The 23,150-nt window shown below is 48.4% G+C and overlaps 1 protein-coding gene across 4 annotated transcripts in view; it reads right to left on the bottom strand.

Moving 5' to 3' along the window:
• Dtx4 (deltex E3 ubiquitin ligase 4) overlaps positions 1–22,136 on the bottom strand; it is a 35,078-nt gene extending 12,942 nt beyond the window's left edge. The window contains exons 1-7 of one of the 4 annotated variants that reach the window (XM_087549290.1): positions 20,985–21,296; positions 15,635–15,760; positions 12,049–12,772; positions 6,655–6,716; positions 5,475–5,636; positions 3,335–3,396; positions 2,361–2,513 (exon numbers count right to left, since the gene is read on the bottom strand). In XM_087549290.1, the coding sequence (XP_087405416.1) occupies positions 2,361–2,513; positions 3,335–3,396; positions 5,475–5,636; positions 6,655–6,716; positions 12,049–12,772; positions 15,635–15,650 (1,179 nt within the window). In that variant the 5' untranslated portion in view covers positions 15,651–15,760; positions 20,985–21,296. Of the gene's footprint in view, positions 1–2,360; positions 2,514–3,334; positions 3,397–5,474; positions 5,637–6,654; positions 6,717–10,372; positions 10,414–12,048; positions 12,773–15,634; positions 15,761–20,984; positions 21,797–22,094 lie in introns of those variants that run through there. The other 3 variants (NM_001401394.1, NM_001401393.1, NM_001047855.1) reach the window with 3 other exon arrangements.
• Positions 22,137–23,150: the final 1,014 nt, after the last annotated feature.

Raw genomic sequence — 23,150 nt, forward strand, 5'->3', positions numbered from 1 at the left:
TCAAGAGATCCCAGACAGAAACGGTAACTCTCGGGTTCACAGAAAAGGAAAGGGGAATAGGGAAGGAAGCACGCCTGGGCAGTAAGCATGTGCGTAGAATGTGATGCTACTCCCCTAGGACTGAGGGCCTGGCAGACACTGGGGTCTTTGGGCAGGAGATGAGATCCTCTCAGAACTATTCAGGCACGATTCCATTCATGCTTGGTTTCTTTTAAATAACAGTTCGTAGTCATGGTCCCTGCTTTCTGCAACCAAGGTCCTGCTATCTGCTCTAGCCTTAAGTGGCTTCAAGACCTGGGGCGAGTGAGTCCATTCTCTCCAGGCTTTTCTTCCCTGTGCTTAAGAGAATAGATATGCTTCCAGTACTGCTGAAAAGGAGAACAAAGCACGGTGACTTGGGAAACATGTTCAGAGTCATATAGATAATAAATATGGAGTTACTGGGTAGTCTTGAAGAGAATCATCCAAAGGGAATATATGTGCTAAGACACCGGAACCCCCCCACAAAAAAAAACCTCTAAAAAGGTGAGACTCTAATGAAATATTTCAGTCCTGGGCTGTGAAAAAACGTGGAATCTTTCACCAATGATCAAGGGCACCTGAGATACCAAGGAAGATATCAAGGTTAGCAATTCAACCCTACTGGCTATGTGAAGATGAGAGGGGGAAGTGAAAGCCATAGTTAAAAGGAGATATCATTTTGAATAATAACAGTCATGTCTCTGTGAAGTAGCCATTGGTCTGGAAGGATGGCATGGATGGGAAGTAGCTTGTATACAAGCCTGGCTTGACAGACTTGAGTGTCATCCCTTGAATGCCAGAAGCAGTGGCACGCACAGCTAGAGAGATGGAGACAGGAAGATCTCTTGTGCTTGGTGGCCAACTACCCTAGTCTAATTGGTCATCAATGAGACACCCTTGTCGCAAAAGAGGTAGGCAGCATTCTAGAGATGGCACCCGAGATTGTCCTCCAGCCTTTTCATGCACATGCACATGCACTCACGCACACACACACACAGACACACACACACACACACACACACACACACACACAAACACACACAGAAGTGAGGTCTGGGCAGCAGCTACTGTTTCATATCTATGTTTGACCTGAAAAATGAACTCTTAAGAAGGTTGAGGGTCATTCAGCTTATGTCAAGATTTCCATTCAGGTGTGCTTCCCGCCATGCCTCCTCCACTCTTCCCCACACCACAAGACAAAAGGAACAACCTCAAAATCCAGACACGTTCTTGGGCAAGAAGTTAAGAAATGTTTGGTTGCAAGGGAGCTGGTGGCAGAGACATGAATGGTATTCAATCTCACAGAGAAGGGGTATACAGGTAGTTCAAGACACAGGCAAGAATGCAAGTCAGTGTCTTCAAAAAGCACAGACAATAAACAGGGAAACTGTCAGTTAGGGAGACAGCACAGACAAACAGAAACCAACTGTTACTGAGGGGCGTCACCTTATGTCACTTAATGAAGAGAAGCCTTGTCTCATCCTCCAATAATGTATTCTAAGGTAGGGATTATCAGGTACTTTGACAGGTCTTTCCAGAGACAATCAAAGGTGTTTGACATTGTCCAGAGAAGGTGGATTTCAACTTAAGCCACTGGCATGAAGAATAAAAGCTATTGGGAACCCATTTACTGCATCAGGAATAAACACATTCTCATCATTATGAATGAAAGCCTCCTTTACTGATGGGGACCCACTTCACTCAGTGGTGGGCCATTTCCCTGAGGAACCTTCATGGACAAAGCTCACCTCTGCTAGACGACCCTGTATGAGAGGGTCAGAAATGAGAGGAAGCTTAGCTCAAAGGGGAAGGTAAAGACAGATTTTGCAATGTGGAATCTAATTAGCCCAGAAAGTAGCACACATGCTCATTCCTGTTGCCCTGGCTGAGGGTTAATCTTGACTGTCAACCTGATGAGATTTAGATTTGCCATGGAAACACACCTCTGGGCATGTCTGTGAGGGACTTTCTAGAATGGGTTGTAGCAACCTAGATGTGAGCCGCTCCATTCTATTGGCTGAGGCTCTGACTAAATAAAAAGGAGGATCTGAGCTAAGCCACCAACATCCATCCCTCTCTGTCCCCTAACTATGGACAGACCCAACCAGCTGCTTCACCGCTCCACCATGCCTTCCCCACAATGACCTCCCTTAAATTGTGAACCAAAACAAAAGTCTTCCTTCTTTTTGTCACTTTTGCAGTAGTTAGTCATAGCAATCAGTAAAGAAGCAAATATATCTGGGGTGTCTGTTACGAGTTCCAAACCACATGTGGAAGAATGAGGACACTTAGGAACGAATCATGGCTGAACACTGCTCACCCTCATGGTTGACACTGACCTTGTTCCCATTGTTGTACATGGCCACCAGGCAGTAGATGTGGTAGATGTGGCCACACTTCGACAGCTTTCCTACCAGGTCAGGCTTGACTGTGGGCTGTGGGCCCTTGTAGCCAGAGGGGGCTGTGAGGCGCTCCATACAGATGGTACAATCCTGGCAAATGCAGAAGAACAGACAGGCATCAACTGTCATCCAGCCCAGGGAGGCACCAGAAAAGTAGTTCACCCTCTTCTAGAAATTCCACAAATCAGTCGTGCTGTGTTTAGCTGGGGGTGGGGAGGTTCTAAATATAGTGTTGTCTTAATTTATACAGGGGAGAAATTCCTCATATAATTCCCATAACATGCATACATGCTAATTTGGACTCATTGATTACATTACAATGATTTCCAATAGCTTGTCAACAGATACCATGACAAGCTTGTGCTGTACTTTATAGAGGTATTATGCTTCCCATGCATTAGAGGGGCTATCTAGATAAATCTATAGCCTATTTCTCAACACCAGCACCAGATTCTTTGCTATGGGTTCTGTTCCGGGCCTTATAGAGTGTTTAGAAATTTTTATGGTTTCTACCCATTAGATGTTAGTAGCACACTCCCTAGTCAGTCATCAGAACCCAGAGAATCTCCACGCAAGGCCACATGCTCCCTCAGGGACAAATCACCTCAGCTGAGAATCACTGGTCCATATCAAATCCATTCTAAAGGGAGTTCACATGACTTGGCATATTGTTCTACTCAGACTCAGACAGGCGTGGAAGGTAGCTTAAAATCATTTAGAATCTGCTAAATGGGACAAGTTAAACCGTAACTGCAGCTCAAAAGCTTAAACCTTGAAGTCAACATCAGCTAAATCTGTCCTGTGCCTGCGCCAAGACTTAGAAAACAGCATCTGCCACATCCTACTGAACTTAGGGACAGAGGGCATTCTCTTGGTGAAAGTGACCCGTGCCCCATATCCCCTGAACTCACCTCTTCTGGTGGGTGCCGGACCTTCTGCAGATACTTCTTTAGCACTTCCTCTGGGGTTTTACCTATGGGGACAGAAGAGTCACTAGGTCACCAAGTCAGATGAGATGGGATTAGGTGACCTACCTTGCCATTCTAGGTGCTTCAGAGAGGAGAGACAAGTTCAAAGAGAAAAGGATCTGGAAGGTAGCGGAGTCAGTTAAAGCGCTTGTCTTCCAAGAATGAAGACCTAAGTTGATCCCTGGAAACCTGTGTAACAGAACATGTTTGTAATTCCAGAGATAGGGAGTTGAAGTCAGGCAGAGATCAGGGGGTTGCCTACGGCCACTCTAGCGTAATTGGTAAGCCCCAAGCAAATAAGAGACCCTGTCTTTAAAAACAAAACAAAACAACCCAAGGCAGATGGCACCTACGAAATGATACTTAAGGCTGAACTTTGGTTTTCGTGTGCAGGCAGGCATGCAAGCACACACAAGCACACATACATGCATGTGCTCGCATAGGAGAAAAGGAGGTCCAATTATCTGGCACCAGTTTAAGGAGTATGAATGAGAGCAGAGGTTGTCCCAGATCAATCAAAGTGGCTTGAGGAAGGATAAGATTCTCCTGTCTCTCTTGACCTCTTTCTGCCCACTCTCTGACATGTCTGCTCATGTAAGCAAATCTGCATTTCTACGTGAGATAAATTGAGTTTCTCTTCCTGATAATCAAAGAGCCTAGACTTGCCCATATGATCCCTTGAACAAACAGACATGAAAAAACTTTGCACCGTTCTACAACTAACAGTCAGATGGGCTGCATTTCCAACTCGTAAAGTTCTATCTTAAGTTTCGTAACATGGTGTCACAGTCAAATTATTTTATGGGAAAGCAGGAAGTTGTGACCCCCAGTTTCAGGACAGTCCTTCCTGGCTTCAGATAGCGCTGTTGCTGCCAGCAGACACAGCCCAGCAGTGGGGAAAGGGTAAGGCTCCAGCAAACAAACTAAGAGCCACAGGGAGCAAGGATCTTCAGGAGCTGGCTCCTCAGGAAGAAAGCTGAACTGAAGGCAGGGGGTAGGATCACAGGGTTTTATAAAAAGTCACTGAGCAAAGAGATTCATGAAACCCTGGGCCATTCCTCTAGCTCTTCCAATCTGTTTTCTTACTCATTAATAGGAAAGATTGGTAGTACCTACAAAATGGGTGCTTTGACCATGAATGAGCTGATGGATTCACAGCCCAGTAGCGGTTTGCCAGAGAGACAGCATGTGCTATTAATAGTGCCAGAAGGAGGGCAGAAGTGTAAAGCCCTGTCCCGACTTATTGGACTAAGAATGGGCATGTGAGTTCATTGAAGCAGAGAACTTGAAATGGACTGTGAAAGTAGGACAGAGGATTGGGAAAGTTTAGCGGACAACAGCCAAAAGCCGAGAGGCAAGGCCTTCTCTCCCACTGCCCCATTTCTCTTGAAAAAAAAAAGGGCTTCTATTAATTGAGAGTCCATTGCCTATTGCCAGGTCATGGGCCAAGTGCTACACACAACCATTATGACTCAAACTTCACAGGACATTTCTAAGTTGAAGGCTTAGGAGAACATATCATTTCATAACCAACAGCAGCAAGCAGAACAGCTTCCTAAAGCCAAGGAAGGTGCCCTTGCCCTTAGTAGCTGGATTATGGATAGGTACAGGGTGATTTGTGAAAGAGGGTTCATAGAACCAAAGGTCCGAGTCTCCAGAGGGACATAAAAGAGTGGTTACTTCTCAATTGTCACAGGCCCATTACAGCCTACACTTGCTGATTTCGGGCATCACAAAGACAAGAAGGCAGAAGTTCCACCCAACTAGGTACTGACAAAGGTCAGACTTGATGCAGTGTTTCTGACACCAAAGCCATGTCTCTCTTCTAACATGCAACACTTAATATTTTCACGCTTCTGCTGTTGTTGCCTTGTACATTTATGTGTCTCCAGGTAGTTCTTTCTGACCCATACTTAACCCTCTTTGGTAGACTCATCACAGTCCACTAGCCCAAAGTGTTTAGCAGATGCAGAAGTGACAGCCCAGGAGGCTAAGCCATGGCTTTGACCTTGGTGCAGGTAGAGCCAGGGCTGGAGGTCCAGTCTTTCACTCCAGGTGTCTAACCAGAAGAAGATGCCTGTACCTTTCTTAGCCTGTTTTTTGGTGGTCTTGCGGCTTGTGTTAGAGACCCCTGGGATGGACTTTATCTCACTCTTGCTGACAGGGGGCGGGTGGAGGACCAACTTTGGTGGACGAGTGAGACACACAGGCAATCCCGCTGCACTCATGAGGATCCCGGTGATTCCTGGAAGGGGCAGGGAAGGGGTGAGGAAGGGCCGAAGAATGTGCTCCCAAGATTCCCCACACCCTCCCTCCGGCTCATTCACTCTCCTCTCCAGCCGACACTATTTATAATTCATGCATTCTCTATGCACACATATGCAGTGGCATGCTTGGGCGTGTCAATGGGTAAACAGTACAAGTCAGCTTTTTTGTAAGTTCTTCAGAAGTCAACCACCTACCTCACTCAAAAAAATTACTAAGTTGTGCTTTTGTTCTAACCTCCCCATTCTCTTATCTTCCTCTCCTTTTAGGAACACATCTGTGTCTGGGACTTCTGCATGACTATGGGCATGAAACTATCCATTAGCCTGGCATAACTGAAGGCAGCAACTCTCCCTTCTCTCAGAATCTACCAGTAGGTACTAGTTCAACAGGGATGTGCAGGGTGCTCTGCGGCCATCCCCAGTCCATGCCTGGCCAGTGACAAGTCATTCTTATGTAGGCCCAGTGTAGGCACCCACAGCTACTATAATCATGGTGGAACTGCCTATGTTACACTGAGAAGGTAGAACCAACAGCCCTCCTCCCTGTCTTCCACATCTTCCACTCTTCTCACCCCCTCTTCTGTGATGTTCCTGAACCTTAAAGGGGTTGGTCACCTTGCCTTGTGAGACAAGGTGTCATGGACCTGCAGCTCACCAGGAAACTGGTAGTCAGCAAACTCTAGGAACCTGCCACTCTTTGCCTCTGCCTGACTTCACTATCCCCATTTCCAAACAAAAAGAACAGGGATTCTGGGATAGAATGTTTGTCCTTATGCTTGCCTGTCAAACACTTTATTAGATGAGCTATCTCTCAAGACCCCTGGCATGCTCAGCTTTTAGAACCACCCGCTGAGTTTTCCTGTTCAGATCCTAAGATCTCATTTTCTTCAGTTAGCATCCAAATTCTCTCCTCTTTCTAAATATGTGCTCACTTGCTAGTCCATGATTCTGAGTTTTCAGTCTATGTCAGACAAACCCAGTTTAGTTAGCTCTTACCTGCCAAGGCAGGATTAACAGGGCTGGACCCATTCAAGTTTTTCACAGGCACAGTGGGAACCCTGTAGAAGGAACAGGCAGATGTATTATGGCTCTGACAAAAGGAACAAAATGAACCAGTGTGGTGTTTAAACCTACTAAAGTGCGGTGGGTTCTTAACAGATCAGTGGGAGGTGAGAGGTTCAAACTGAACTCAGATCATGACACCCTCTGCTCAGAACCTGAGCATGCAGAACAGGTCTAGGATGCCCACGGTCAAATCAAGGAGTTTCCAGCTCTGCATTATCTGCCAATTCCTCCACCTCAGTCTTCTTAGCCTCTGCCAGCCTTTTCCCATCACTGTTTTACCCTCTTTTCTTGCTGATCCTCACCCCTGATCCTCATGCCTGCCTAAGCACCTTTAGAAAACGTTGTTTCCTCTACCTAAGATGTTCTTCTAGGACACTGCCCATTTCTACGTACACTCCCTTAGTTTTGGCTAAAACACAGTTCAGCCAACATCAGAGTTGCATCCCTATCCCCAAATCCATGCACCACAGGAATCCACACTCCACCACCCCCACATTCCTCAGAGAGCAGAGATGTTGCAATCCCTGGTCCAGCATTTGGAAACCACTGCCTGAACAGCTGTCACTTCTCCTTGTCCCAGAATCGTATAAACACAAGCCCAGTCTCCTCCACTCACTGACCTCCCCAGCTCTGGAGAGGAGCCCACACAGCTGCCTGGGAAAAGCCAGGCCGCCCACGGGGAAGTCACTAACAGTAAAAATACAAGACCGTAGAGATGGGGCTTGTGCCATTCCCCTTTGCCACCCAGGCTTCCACAGCTGGCTTGGAGAAGCCAGTGGGCCTGGAGAGATGCCTCTGAAGCCAGAAAGCCTGAGAATCCAGCTGGGGTAGGGCAGTGCTGGGAAGTCAGAAGGAAGAATGCAAAATTTATTTATTTGTCTATTTGAAATGAACTCATTGAACCCTACTTTGGGACAACCATGCTTAATGCTGGAGGTGCAGCTGTGAGCATGGCACCCCATGGCTCTTCCTCTATGGGCTAAGATTCACAGGGCTCATATCTGGCTGGGGCAATCCTAATTGTTCAACAACAGATAAACCCACTCATTCCTCCCAGCAATCTACACAGGAGTGTTACAGTCAATATCACTGTATAAGTAACAAAATTGGGGCATACAGAGGTTATGCCAACTAGACTAAGATTGCACGGGAGTCCTACACACAATATCTGGCTCCAGAGTCCTTTCACTCTTCCTCCCATGATTCTAAGCTCTGCATTGCTCCATGCTGTAATGAACAAAGGCACCGTTGGGACAGAAGAAAGGCCTAATAGCCAGGTCTCTCTATTGCTCACAGGTTCAGTATGATGAGCTTCCTCTGTTGCCTTTCCATGAAGACAGAAACAGTGAAGCTCATAAAAGCATGTGATGTTGTGTATCTGGCCAAACCTAAAGCTACTTTTCTTTCCCAACTGTCGCCTGAACAAAGCAAGACCGGATGTGGGGAGGGGAACGCTGTCTTTAAAATAAAAGTCACTAGACCAAGGAAAGGGGAACAGACTTGATTCCCGGTTCTGTAAACGACCAAGCACTGCAAAAAACATGAAGTCAGCCAACTGCTTGAACCTCAGGGATATGGGGTTAGAATGTGTCCCCTTGGCAACTTCTCATTACACTATCTGAGAGGAAAGGGAGTCAGAAGCACAGGATCCCTTCCAGGACAGATTTACCTCTAAAAGAGCCGGCTTTCTGTGGTAAGTCCTCTGGCAGCCACCAGGGGACCGCATGTGTCACACAGCGCCGCACCTGCCTCCTTTTACCACCGCCACAGGCCCCCACCTCAGCTGATAAAAAACTGTGATCTGAGTGACAAAGGCCACCTTTGTTTCCACAAACCGGACTGGCAGGTTTCCACACACTATCTGGTCAACCAGGAAGTACTCCAATCCTCAGAGTAGCCCGGGAATTGTGGAGTGTAGGAGGGTCTGGAGAGATATAGGGGAAGCCTGTTTGTAGAACCCCTGACCACTCAGGAACACGTTGGGATGAAACTGTGGGGCCAACCTGCCTCTGTGTCAGGCAGGGCATAATCTGGTCCCTGGACTGTGCGCTGCAGTGGGGCTCAGTGGAGGGCAGGGCTGTATGCTTTACCAAACACAAACACCCAACAGAGAAGAAATGGAAAGTGACTGCCCACATCTGTACACAGCCTGCTTTGCCTTTGGCAGCGCTGGCCGGCTCCTCAGTATTCTGTGATCACATATGCTTGCCTTTACCCCAGCTGTAAACAATCCCCCCACACCCCGCCCCCGATAAATGTCTGCTCCCTTGGGGTCCCTGTGAGGCTACAGGATCTAGGTCAAGTAGTTGGTAAACAGCTGAGCCTTGTGCAAATTTGGGCAACTGTTTACACTTTTATTTTACAATTGTCGAAGGACTTGATTTCTGCCACTTCCTGCTTTAATAATCCAGTTTTCTCACATTCTTGAGCGCAGGGTATCAGGTATAAAGAGCAGAGTTGAAAGCCTAGGCATTGCTAGGGACTGTGAGGAGGCAGCACCTGCCTGCCCCTCCCCCATGGTTCCTGGTTAAAATGAAAACCCCAGAAAACCTGTCCTCTGCCCTTGGGCCTCCGCTATCTGAGCCCAAGCCCCTCCTTCTGTGAGGCAGCAGTCCAATAGCAAGCTTCCTTCTCACATCCTCCAGGCAACTGAACCAAAGCCCTTGGACCTAGTCATGTACTGGCCAATCAGAAGACAGCCCTTCCCCCATCCTCTTGGGAAGTTACCAGTTACGGTGGATCCAAGTTTTTATTTCCATTGATAAAGTAACACTGAGAGGAGCTGACACGGTAAAGGGAAGGGGGCGTGAATGGGGCGGGAGATATCACTGCAGACCCCATGTGGAGAAGTCTAGTGTTTTCTGAGTTATTCACCAACCCTGGAAGCCTCCTGAAGGACAATAGCCTTGTCTCTAAGGCAACCAGCAACCATGCCTAGCTGGAGGTAGTGAAGCCTGGACTCTGAGGGGAGAGGGGTGACTGCTGCCCCGCACAGACCTTCCCACCCCTTTTAAGAACCTCCTGCTTGTGTCTGAATAATTCGCTGCGTCTTTTGTCCCCTGCCAATACTTTCTCTTCACCCCGCACTGCCTGCCATCCCCAATCTTCCTTTTTCCCCCCTTTCCTGTGGGAAAGTTGCTTGAAGAGGTCATGGGCAGAGGGGATGGGGACCGGGCTGTGTAATGACAGAAGGTTGACGGCAATGCCCGACAAAGAGGATAACACATGCTCATTAGTGGCCAAGAAAAGCGCACGGGAAGATGGCCATGGGGTGCAGGAGGTGGAGAAAGGTGAGAAGAAAGGGCTGGAAGACAGAGAGAGGTGGGAGGGGCCCCTTTCAGAAAAACATAGCAAAAGCAACTCATTTCTATAGCCCTTTTGAAACTGTGCTGCCTGGACTGCACTCACTTCTCCAGCTTGGCAGGGGAACAAAGAAAAGAAATGAAGCCTGTTAAGTTCCTCAGACTCATTGTAGCTCAGGGTGACCTCGGGGTATCTGTCTCCATGATGGCATGGGGTCACTGGGGCATTTGTCAAGGGGACAGAAATGAAGTGTAAGTTGGATTGGCTCAGCCTAGCCTTAAATTCAGTAACAACACAAGGGTATAGTCATTAGAGTCTTCATCATCATCATCATCATCACCATCACCATACCACCACCACCATCATCATCATCACCATCATCATCATCATCGACAGCCTAATACCCATTGGACTCTGTGAAGTCTCTGAACTGAAGGCTTCATTTAACCCACATGGCAACCTTAGAAATGAAGTACTATTATAATATCACTCAACAGCTAAGAACACTGAAGACAGAGGAAAGAAAACATTCCAAGTGGCACAGCAAGGAACTGGGCTCAGGCTCAACACTCAGGGGTCTCCTATATAGAAAGAGCCTAGATACACACAGACCATGTGCTGGAACTCAGCTAGAGCACCCAGCACTCTGCTGCAACCCAGTGTAGAGAAGCAGAGTAGCAGCAGGATCCAGGTGCTTCTTCCCCTCTGTCCCATACTCCCCCACGGAGGAAGCCATGCCCATCCCATGCCTCTGACTAGCATTCTAAACTGCCTTCACCGTCACTGAAGCTTTAGCCAAAACAATGACAGAACAGTGGAAAAAATCTTATGTTCCAGCTTCTCTGTACAACATGAGTTGGGTGAAACTCTAAGGGAAGATATCTCTCAAGCAAAGCGCCCATGTTTAAAATATATCAGCAAAAGAAGTGGGCTGCCATGGGTAAGCACATCTGGGACTTGTCGATGAGTGAATTCTATCCATAGAGGGTTTCACAATGATTCCATGAGCAGGCTATGCAAACTCGGGATCATCATTTGACATATAAGGACACGGAACCTTGCTAAGATCCCGGGGCTTACACAAGTGAGAGGCAGGAAGAGAGGCTGCTCCAGCCCAGTCCTCCTCCATTCAACTCTGCACCTTCTTTCATTTACCGTCCCTATGCTAACACTCTGTTTGGAGACCCAGCTGAGTGTCTATGGTGTTGCCTTGGAGCAGCCTGGATTTTCAGCTGAGGAACTCATTCCAGCTTTAAAGCCTTTTCAACCAACTGGGGCACAGGGTAGCCGCAGGACCAGGCCTCTGGAGAGAAAGGGAAGGCTGCTGAGTGAAATGGAAGGACAAGAAGCCAGCATGTCAGGCAAAGGCTGCTGCAGCAGTGCAGGGAGCTGGGCATTCCTGTTTGGTCGATGAGGGAGATGGGGAATGGAAGAAACACTAACGCACCTGCAATGGCACCAGCATGTCAGGAGAATGCTAAGAAGGGCCATGAAAGAAGCAGTCCTTGCTTGGCACCTACTTAGGCCTGTACAGAGATAAATGCCTGGTCGGGAAGGGGGATTTCAAGGCCTGATTTTCTTTATCTGTGAAATGGGACAATGTCTCCAGAGTCATTACCAAGATTATAAATGCGATGCTAAAAGTGTCAAACCAGAACACAGTGAGCTGAACTAATGCTGCCTGAGGCGTTCTACCACAATCATCTGTTCTCCTCACTGGGACTGAAACATGGGACTGCCCCATGTTTCACCAATGATTAAGTCAGAGCTCCATGGGGTGGATCTGGCTTCAGACCACATGGCAAATAAGAAGACCCCAGTTAGATCCAGATCTCTTGGTGCCCTGATATGAAAGCCCTCCTTGTCCACACCATGCTGGCTTCCACCTGCCAGAGGCAGCTCAGCCTGAGAAGACTAGCTGTGTCTGTCTTGGCCAGTCCCTCTTGCTATCTGACCCAGAAGTGAGTCACACGCTACCCCTGAGGTGAGTGAGTGCTCTGTGATAGCCAGGAAAACACCTACCCCGAGGCAATCAGCACCCGGGACTGGGCAATGGCCAGTCGCTGCAGATTGGACCGATTCAACGTGGTCAGGGCCACCCTTCCAGTCTTCCGGTTGCTTCCCTGTGGGCTGGCGGGGGAGCCTACAGTCACCCCAGCTGGCGTGTTAGAGACTTGTCTCCGGATCACCTGGGATGGGGCAGTCTTCCCTGGGCCCCGGATGGTGCCAGTGGTGTCTAGTGGCTTTGCCCCAGGGCCAGGTGGCTGGGGCAGCTTGCCCACTCCAGAGGGGGCGATGTTTTTTCGCGCTGCTGGAGGGTGAAGGGGCCCCGTGCTCCCATGGACAACAGCAGCCTTGACACTCATCACCAAAACACACTGTGGACAGGAGCAAGGTGGTGCAGGGGAGGGCGTGGCCGGCCCTGGGCTGACTGGCCAGGACTGAGCCTTTGGTACAGTGCCCGTGACCATGGGGTAGATGAGGTCTAGTCGGCGGCGGACACGGCGTTGGCGTTGGGTCTGCCTGTTGATCTGGCCCATGGTGCTGAAGTCTATTATGTAGCTGAAGCCAATGGAAGTGAGGTCTATCCATGGGTGCTGCTTCTCATAGGCATGCTGGATGGTGATGCCGACTTCCATGTCATAGGGCGTCCAGGAACCATTGTCATTCTCCCACTCCCACACCACACCCTTCCCAGGGGCCGAGGATGGGTCGTAGTAGTTTCTGCGAACTGGACGGAGGGTCCCTGTCAAAGTAAGACAGTGGAGGGGTTAGAGACTGGATAGAATCCCACTGATTTGTATTAGACTCACATGAAAACATAACAGATGCCCTACTGTGTGGCAGGTAATGTGTCAGTTTTGAATAAGGCTCATTCAGAGAATTGTAGGGACAATCCAGGGTAGAAGTAGATGAAACCACAGGGAGGGCAGGTGAAGCATTGCCAAACAACAGAATGTACCTCCAAGCTTGGGGTTCGGGGGCATTGGTTTTCAGACAAAAATCAATTCACTTTCAGGCTAATACAAAATGCCTCAGCCAGCAGTAGTTCAGAGAAAAAGGATAACTCCTCCCTGGGAGCGTTTACAAACAAACAAACAAAAGACTAAAGGTGACTCATTTACATAATGAATGAACATGAATTCACATATGCCAGGATTTCTCCTGAATGGCCAGTAGCTCTGACCCAGCAGAGAGATGCCCTCATACATAGAACTGCTCACAGGCTATCTCTGTTCCTTTATATGTGCCTGTACCCCGGGCTATGGAGGAAAGGAACCCAGAGCTTTGGAAGTCCAGAAGAAAGGGGGACAACTGTGTTTCCATCTAACAGGCCAGAGGCTGTGGCAATGAAACTCACCACGGCTCCTTCAGAGCACATGAAAAGAAAGGAAGAACTGGGTTGGTGATTGGCTCCTTGGGTAAAGAAACTTAATTCTAAGCCTGATGGCCTGGATTTGGTCTCCAGGACCCACTGGCGGAAGGAGAAACTGATTTCCATAAGTTTTCCTTCAACCTCCACACATATGCCATGGCTGAACCCATCTCCCCTGTCCTGCCAGAACAAATGTTTTTTAAAAAAATTTTTAATACAAAAAACTGTGTTATTAGGAGATGGGGCATCTTCTTGAGTGAACTTTCCTGTTTCCCAGAATTAAGCCTTTTATCGGCAAGAATAACATTCTTAATGGTCACAAGAATCATTTAATAATTATCTAAGATTCCAAGAAACTCAACCCTTCTAAAGATAGCATCCTCTTCATTTGATGGTCCCCCTGCGGGTTAGAAAGAGCCAGGGTGATTACAAGTTAATAGGACAGCACAGATGACCCAGCAGGACAGCAAGAGAACTGGTCTAACTCCCCTCCCCAATCCCAAATTCCGTCTACAATCAAGACTCATTTCATGGCAGCAACATCAAAGCTCAAGAGTGAAGAGGGCTTTGAGATGCTGGGGGGTCCCTCTATCTGCCAATGTAGGCTCCATCTGAGGAAGTGGTGGGAAAAGGCTCCCCTTTCCTGGCCTCTGACCCAACCCCTCCTCCAACCCAGAGGGAGACACCAAGACTGGGACAGAATCCCATTCAAGGGAGAAAGAAAGGAACAATGGTTATTCAGGCCTTTGCCAGGGTCATAACCCACTCCCCACCCCATCTTCAAGCCCCTTAATGACCCAAAACATCAACATTCAGAGAAGCAGAACAATCCTCTATTCAGTGCCAGGACCTCTGCTGGGGGCCCTGGGGTCTCAGGATGGGGGTGTTCCTGGGTTAGCCTCTGTTTCCTTCCTTAGCAGCAGGTCAGCTTTCTGGGGAACAAAGCACAGGGTCCATGAGGAGCTTCCATAGCTTCCTGCTATGGGAGGAAGCCTCCTTTCCTCATCTCTTAGGTTTCTACACAGCTATTTCAGCAGGTGGACTTGAAAAATTAAATGAAGAAACAAGCATAAAACTACAAATAGGAACGTGTCACACAGCACGTGTGCAAGCAAATGGATTGGTGATTATTATTGTGGTTCATCCTGAGGCATTATAGGGAAAGTGCAGTGCAGTTTAGAGGACTCGTGTGTGTGTGTGTGTGTGTGTGTGTGTGTGTGTGTGTGTGTGTACATGAAATCACTCTGTTCTTCTTTGCCTTTCTTTCCACTAAGACAGCCACTCCCAGGTACCCACTCTGTACAACTTCCATGGCAATCTTGTAAAGCATCTTTACAGATAGGAAAATTAAGTTCAGAGAGTTTAATGACACTTTTTAACATTCTCTCAAGAGAACATGGGCCATGCACTGGACTAGTCCTTACAAATCCATTTTTAATCATTTGCTCTGATTGGGCTTTAGACAATTCAGTTATCAATCCTGGAAAAGTCTGAACATTGTCTCTTAACTCCCTAGACCAATTCCTGGTTCCATACACAGGTTCCTAGTCTATCTCCTTCTATCCTCTGTATTTCCTGCTACTTCTGACAAATGGAGACCTCCTAATCTTCATGCATTCCATTGCGGCTCCCCAACTCTTCACTACAACCTCCCCACTTACACCCCTTTCCATACTCACCTCCTAAAACTCTCCTCTCTTTTACTTCTTGTACCACTGTTCATCTGTTCTTGAAATGTTCTAGTCGAACCCCGCCCCTCAGGAAGTTGGAGGTGCAGAACTTGACTGATTGTTTTCAGATGGCTAAGCTTACTGTTGTAGGTGCTGAGTGGGGGCAGGGATACAGCTGTGTAGCTCTTTGTAGTCCACTCCCTAGTGCTATGTCTGGCAGCTATAAAAGCTCCATAAAGTGTGTGATGATTGACTGAAGACTCTGGCTACTATCATGAGTATCATTGATCGCCTATTGTTCAGCATCCCATTAGTTGCTATGGAGAAAGCAAAACTCAAGCATTCCTCAAGCAGAGTACAGTCTCCAAAGGAGTTAGGAGTGTGAGTGGCTGTTGATGATTCAAAAGGAGCCAAAAGATGTCAAGGAGATGCAAGGTGGCAGGAGAAATGACTACCCCCCCCTTCTCTGTTTAAATCTTCCTACAGTATTTGCTTAGGCTAGGACAAAATCACCACAGCTCCTTCTCCCCACATTGGCTGCACACATTTCTTGCATACTGACCTCCAGTCTCTCCCATTGCTCTTCTTTTCTGCCCCTGGGACTCTTCACGATGCTAGGTCCTCCCTCAGCAAGTACTTTGTTTGCTGTTTCAGGTTAAATAAAGCTTATTTCGCCACAAGGAAATTGCTGTAACCAAGTCAAAAATCCTACTTTTTAATAACATGGACTTCAATGTGAAGTTTACCTGATTATCTATGTGGCTAGTTAGATGGAAACCTGCCTTCCTCCCTAGAACCTTAATCTGGTGACAGTGGGCACAAAACTGTTTAGCCTAGTTCTGTCCCAAAGGCTTGACATATCCTGGGGGTTCAATTCATAATGATCAATAGCCGAAGTAATGATGGTTTGCAGAACATTCGAAGAAATAGATGGCAAATGACGTAAGTCTTAAAAAATAAGGAGAATTTCCATAGTCAAATGGTAAGAAAGGACATTCCTTCAAGGGGGACCCATGTGAATAGGTGGAGCAGAGAAGACCTCAGTACCACTGGAAACACTTAAGGCACAGAGGAGCAAGTTTGAGCCCTGGCATGGAAAGTCTAGAACTTCAAGCTGTGATGGACTTTGTTTCCGGGTGGTGAAGAGCTAGTGGAATGTTTTAACTGTGACAAGACTGCATTTGTTCTCTTGATCAGTTCAGAGTGAGAGGATGCCTGGTGGAGAAATAAAAAAGAGAGCTGGGGAGACCCCACAGAGAGGACTGGGAGGACCTGAGCCTAGACAGCTGGGCACTCTGCAAATGAAGTTTCAAGGCCACTTGCTCATAATCCCCAGGGATCCAGTCATGACCTCAAGACCCAAAAGCCTTGGCCTGGGAATCCACTTGTCTTCATGTACATTAAAATTCCAACTGATGGCTTCATATCTCACATCCCAGGACATATTTGCCACCCAGGTTCTGGGTAAGAGAATGAGTCAAAGAATCCCGAGGTTGACCACAAGAAAACAGCAAAATGGTAGCAAGCAGAGGAATGTGAAGATGAGTTAATTTTTGGAGACAAGAGCTGCTGAATTGAGTTCAGTCCTACAGGATAGTCATTGAAAATACATAACCTCAAAAACGCAAATTTGAGATTTGAGAGAAGATGAGATCTCACTTTCTGGAGCAGTGGTTCTTAGCCTTCCTAATACAATTACTCATGTTGTGGTGACCCCCAATTATTTTTGTTGCTACTTCATAACTGTAGTTTTGCTGTTATGAATCGTAATGTAAATATCCGATATGAAGGATAATTAATATGTGATCCCTGTGGGGAGTGTGATGCACAGGTTGAGAACCACTGCTCCAGCGACTGCTCTGTTTGGATTATCCTCACCCTGGGCTATTCTAGAATCAGGACCACAAATTAGAAAGTCTGAAGAAGCTCCATCTTGTCCTATGGTGTGATGGACCAGGGAGAAGCTTTTTAATATGGTAGAAATAGAGGATATTCACAAGCTACAAGGAAGGAGAGAAGGAAAAGTTGCTTTCTTCCAGGTACCCAAACATAAGCATCAAAAAGTATCCAAGAGGTTTTGTGTCCTGGCAAACAGAAGACAGTGCTCCAGGAGTGGGCTGAAGTCACTAAGATACATAAGCCACACCTGTGTTTTTATAGAATACACTGTCCAAGCCCTAAGCTTCTCTAACAAGCACCACCTCAGCTCAGTGTAGAATGTTCCATTTAGGGTGACATCTTGGATGTTCTATTACTGTTATGTTCCACATGCCTGCAGCCACACAGGGAATCAGTGGACAATGTTCACAAATGCAGGGAAGGGACATGGGACGTGTCATTAGACTCTTAGCTCTGCCGTTTAGTAACTTGAACCCATGAGCAATTCAAGCTCTTTCAACTTGTTCCTTTAAAAAATGGGAGTAACATTTTTCATATAATCTTTGTGAAGTATCAGCAAGACACCTCCACAACTTGCTTGGCATATTCCAGACACATCTCCTCTATACTGGAGCATCCACATGGCCATCCAAATGTCTCCCTCCTCCACCCCTGTGCATAGATTAGGTAGGAAACAATAGGAGAGATTTTGTCAATTCTTGTAATACCACTCACTCCACTGGACCCTTCTCATTGCATCAGTGATAAAAGAGATAGCCTAGTCCTGAAAACTTAGAGCTGGAAAGACTTCACTCTTGCACCAACCTATTTTATTTTCATTAGCATCATTGTTGGTGCTGGGGGGTTCTGCCCATGCACCTGTGGATGCCTATGCTGGAAGAAAAAGGTCTTTGAAGGCTTCTCTTCAATCTACAAAGAAAAAGACCTGAGCACCTAGGGAAAGGCCTCACTACGAAAGAAAAGAGACAGTAGAGGACTTTGGATGGAGAGACCTCCACCAAGACTTATAGAAATGACTGGTTTCTACCCGTCTCTCTTCTTACTTTCTAAATATTCTTCAGTCCGGATGCCTAGTGAAGACTAGCCTAGAATGTAAATCAGCTCCCATCTGCAAGAGTCTGAGGAAGGAGGACCCAGGGCAAACAGAAGCTGGCACATGGGTGTCTGCAACCTCCCAACCATCTCCCTGGAGACAGTCTGGATGCAGCCAAGAGCTCTGAGGAATGGAGAGACCTAAGACTAGGTATCCAAGCATACAGTTCTGAAAAGAGAAAGCTCTCATGTCAAATGCCTATAAAACAAGACAACCAAACAGAGAGTGATTGCTGCTAGGCAGGGAACTTTGAGCTTGTCTGTCTTCATAGGGATTTTTCTGGTTCCCAGCTTTAAAGTGTGGCTTGGGGACAATGGGTAATTTAATTAAATATTGCCAGGGCTTGGCTGAGGTTGCCTGGGAGTTGGTGGCTTAAAGTTTCTACCATGTCACAATCTTATCAATGGTCTATATTCAGAGGAACTGAGTTCTTGTGTCATCGAAAAAGGAAGCACAAGGGGGGTCAGAACTGACAAGAAAGAATTCTAATTTGCAATTATAAGCTCCCCGACAGGCATAGCCTTTCTAGGAATTAAGCCTCATGCTTTCAGCACCCCAGCCTAGCACTTGTCATAGGGGAAAGAGTTACCTAGGAAGTGATCTTGATGCAGGAAAGAGGGGATGAAACCAAAGCGGCATGTATGTGAAACACACAAACATAATTTTCAAAAGAATTCAGGCTGGAGAAGTTGGTGCACGTCCAATTCTAGCACTGGGGAGACTGAGACACATAGCTGGCCAGTTTGAGGGCAGCCAGGATAAATACTTAGACCATATTTTTTAAAGGGGTGCAGACACAGAAGAAACAGGTCAGTGGCAGAGTAGTTGCCTAGGATCATGGCTATTTCTCAGCTTCAACATAAAACAGAAGCCGCTCCAGCCCCAAGTGACCTGCTATAACACTAGGCCAGAGGTAACTGACCCCTGAGAAGAGCTACCAGCAGTCAGACCCTGGGACAGAGGGTCTGTCACTCATCCCAGGTTCTCCAGAACTTCACTTCTGTCAAGAGCAACTTCTACCTTGTGGATGCTCTTAGGTCTATCCATGTTCCTCTTGGAGAGCCCCATTAAGTCACAGATTAAGCCTCCAGCTCCCTAACAGTGGGGCAGGGGATGGGAGCAAGTCCATTACTAGCATAGCTCTCCATATGCTGCACACATTTAGTCTGAAATAGAAGAGCTAAACTTGCTGTTTTATTTTGAGCAGGCCTGGAAATCTGTCAGGTGGTCTGTTGACCCCACCTCCAGGGCTCAGCCGCACACCCACGACACACCCTCTATCTGAGGCCTCACCTCCATAACCTCCACCAAATGCATGAAGACTTCTTAGGCTCAGGCTACGCTTGATCCTTTCTCCCCATTTCCCAACATTACTGTTTATTTTCTCTTCCTCTCTGTCTCTTAGCCCCTCTTCCCCGCTTTCTCTGATAACGCCAAACAGACGTTAAAATTCCTAGAACTTTTTTTTTCCCCCTCCAGAAAGTTCTCCTCCATTGGCCAGGGTCATACAGTTCTTGGCAAAGAGGTTTTTGAGAGTTATGACCACAGATCACAAGAGGGAGGAACTACACCTCTTTCCCATGACAATCCCAATTAGCACACAGGATGTGAGGGCTTTCCTAGGAAGCTAGAGGACCTGTCCAGCAGCTGTTCCCTGAGCCACAGGGCCCCCTCCTCCTCCTCTCCTCTTCCCCCTCCCCACCACACCTGCTCCAGGCTCTGCAGTTACACCCTTGGGAAAGGCCACGCAGAATTCCAAAAATGACCCCCAATTGAAGACATTACTCTCTGGAGACAGAACCGTGTCCTAAGCCATCCGTTAAGCCTGAACAAACTAGAACCAAAGAAGAGAGCACTCTGCTTTTCTTCTCTCAACACTGGCTCCCAACCCTCACTCTAACCTATGCAGCTCCCTTCCTGAAGGGGATCTAAAAGGGCTGCACAGCTGGGAGATTTGTGGCAGACTTGGTGGCAGCTTGGTTTTTATGGAAAGATGAGAGTTTAGTGCCTTGGGAAGCCAGAGTGGTGGTCCTCGTGTGCTATTTAAAAAAAAAATCCTGGGGACAGTTTCTTCTTAGCCTTCCTTCTTTTCCTCCCCCTCCCTCTCTCCCTCCTCCTCCTCCTTCTCTGTGGACAAAGGGAGCAGCTTCCCTGCCAGGCATTCCAGAGCCCAGTCCTCCCGCCTCCTCTTTCCATCTGCTCCGGCCTGTTGGCCTGTTGCTTCAGTGCTCTGAGTGCCTAAGCAGAGGCATCTGTGGATGCCACTACATCCAGGATGCACCGTCCTGGAACCCATGCTCCACTCTCTCTCCCTGTATCGTCCCAGCACTTTCATTCAATGGACTGTAATTAGAGATTGGGGATCCTTATGCCTCCCCCAAGTCTCACACTAGGGAGCTGTCAGTGGGAAGTCTCGGTCCATAGAAGAGGGCCATAGACGTTAAAGTTGAAACGAGGTCGGGGTGGGGGTGGGGTGGGGGTGGGGGTGGGGCAGGTGTATGGTAGGCCCAAAGGTGCCTGAGGCAAAGAGGTGTGAGCCAAGGGGCTCAAGTAGTGTCTTGCTGAAGAGTCAGCATTTCGGGAGGCCGGGACGGGGGGTGGGGTGGGGTGGGGTGGGGGGGAGCTGGCTGCAAAGCCCAAGAGTTCCTGCACAAAGGGCCACTAGGAGCTGAGGGGGCATAAAGGGGTCTCCTATAGATAGGGTGAAGCTGGGTTGCATTATCAAGAAAAACACTTTAAACTACTTGCAAGGACATTTACTTGGAGGTAGTCTTGGGATTCTGTGAAGATCTAGGGAAGAGAAGCACCTGCCCTCAACACCTATAGCTGATGCCAGTAAGCAAAGCTGGTCACTGGATGGATCACAGCGGACCCACGAGGCGAGAGCTCCCGGGACAGACAAGGGATGTGGATGGCTCACCCGTGTCTTGGCGGAACTGGTTCATGGACTGCAGGTCGATGATGTAGGGTGCGAGCCGGCTGTCCACCTGGCCCAGCACCACGCTGCCCCCGGCGCGGGGACCAGCGCGCACCACCGCCTCGATGTGGTGGCTCACGGCTGGACTGTAGGGACGCCAGCGGCCGTGCTCGTTCAGCCATTCCCACACCACCACGGCCGAGGCCAGGAGCATGGCGAGCCCGGGGCTGCGGCGAGGTGCTGGCCGCCTCCCGGGCCCGGCCTTCTGCGCTTCCTCCGGCGCCGCCGCCTCCGGGTCTCAACCGCGCCCCCCGGCCCGCGCCCCTCCGCTGCGGGAAGCCTCAGCAGCAGCCCATGGGGGAGTCCGCAGCCGCGTAGGCACCAGGACGCGGACCCCGGGGCCGCCCGCTTCGGACTGCGCTCCGCCGGGCTCCGCCGCCGCCGCTGCCGCTGCTCCGAGGGGTCCAGAGGCTTCATGCAAAGGCCCGGCCCTGCGCACTCGCCGCCCCGCCTTGCAAAGCCACCCGGGGGTGCGCGGCCCGAGCGCAACGTTGCACCCTCCTCGCACTAGTTGCGCCTCGGGCTCCGCGGGTGCCCGCGTGGATCGCGCCGCACGGTCACGCCCTCCGCCCTCTCTCCGTACGGAGCAAGGCGACCGCGGTGGCACAGCTCCCCCTCCCTGCGGCTCCGCTCAGTGGCTGCAAGAAGGAGTCGCCCCTCCCGGGCAGAGCGCCAAGGCGAACTCGCACCCGAGGAAGCGTCCCTGGTCCCCCGGTGCCGGGAGCACACGCGCCATCCCGGCCCCAGAGGCCAACGCCGGGACTCAACTTTGCAGTCTGTTAAAAAATGGAACTGTCTGTCTGTCTGTTTTCAGCGCTGCACGAGCCGTGTCCACGTCGTGAGCTTAGAGGCTCGCATCTCTCTCCTGCTCCTGTATGCACACTCACACATTCATATTCATATTCATATTCTCTCTCTCTCTCTCTCTCTCTCTCTCTCTCTCTCTCTCTCTCTCTCTCTCTCTCTCTCTCTCTCTCTCTCTCTCTCCCTCTCTCTCTCTCATACACACATACACGAATTGCCCCACGATCTTCTTGTTCTGCCCGTTATTACCTCATCCTCGTCTGCACCGTTTCTTAGCTGTCCATCAAGGAGGCAGGAGCCACGCCCCATGGCCTCCAGCACCAACGCTCTGGAGCTTCCGTGCCCTCTGCTGGTCCAAAACCTCAAGTGCAGGTCAAAGGCCACACGCTTGTGACCACCGAGAGCCAGTGCCATGGGTTCCCTGCGTTTACATAGAGAGAAAAGTTCTTGTTGTTCAATTTCTCTATTATTAGAAGACACAAGATAGACTGATTCATCCTGTAGTGTCTATGTGAATAAAACCACGAGACAGCAGAAAAAACACAGGCTAGACTTGCTCATTTTGGTCATTAATGGCTAAGAGGAAAGTGATATACAGTGCATTCTGACTAAAGGGGATTGAAGCCTGTATTGCATATTACTGCTGGACATAGTGCCTCACACTTGCAATTTTCAGACTGAGAAGCAAAAAGATGGAGAAATTTCATGCCACATATCCAGACCAGGTCTCCAAAAGAATTAAGTTAAACATTTTAAAGAGAATTACATATTAGCCTTGTCAGGGAGCACACGCTTTGTTTCTCCCTTGGTGGAACTGCATGAACAATGAATCCGTTCTGACAAAATGAAGCCGGACTTTCGAGTAATTTTATATTGGTAATGAGATTATGAATCTTTTTTTTGGGGGGGAATGGCTTTTTAAGAGTTTCATGTGTTCTTTTTATATTTGAGGAGACAATCAGAAAAGTGTTCCTAAGAAGATAAACTAGGAATTTCTAGGTAAAGGAAGCTTAAACTAGGGAAAGGTGGGGGCAAGTAATAAGAGATATATCACTGGCTGCTTGCAGGACAAACAGGAAACAGAAGGGAATAACCCCTACTTTCTGCCCATCCTGATTTTACACTCAGTCTTCTTGTGCCTACCACAATAACACAGCAGCATATTACAATAAAATTGAAATGAATGACAACACAGGGAAGCATTTGCAGCCTGGGTAACTTGCTAGAGGGAGTGAATATGCAGACGGGTTTACATTAGCAATTTCTTGGAATAGGTAATATTAATTGTTATACTTGACAGGATCT

The sequence above is a fragment of the Rattus norvegicus genome, chromosome 1 (assembly GCF_021556685.1).
Source record: "Rattus norvegicus strain SHRSP/BbbUtx chromosome 1, alternate assembly SHRSP_T2T, whole genome shotgun sequence".
Lineage (NCBI taxonomy): Eukaryota > Metazoa > Chordata > Mammalia > Rodentia > Muridae > Rattus > Rattus norvegicus.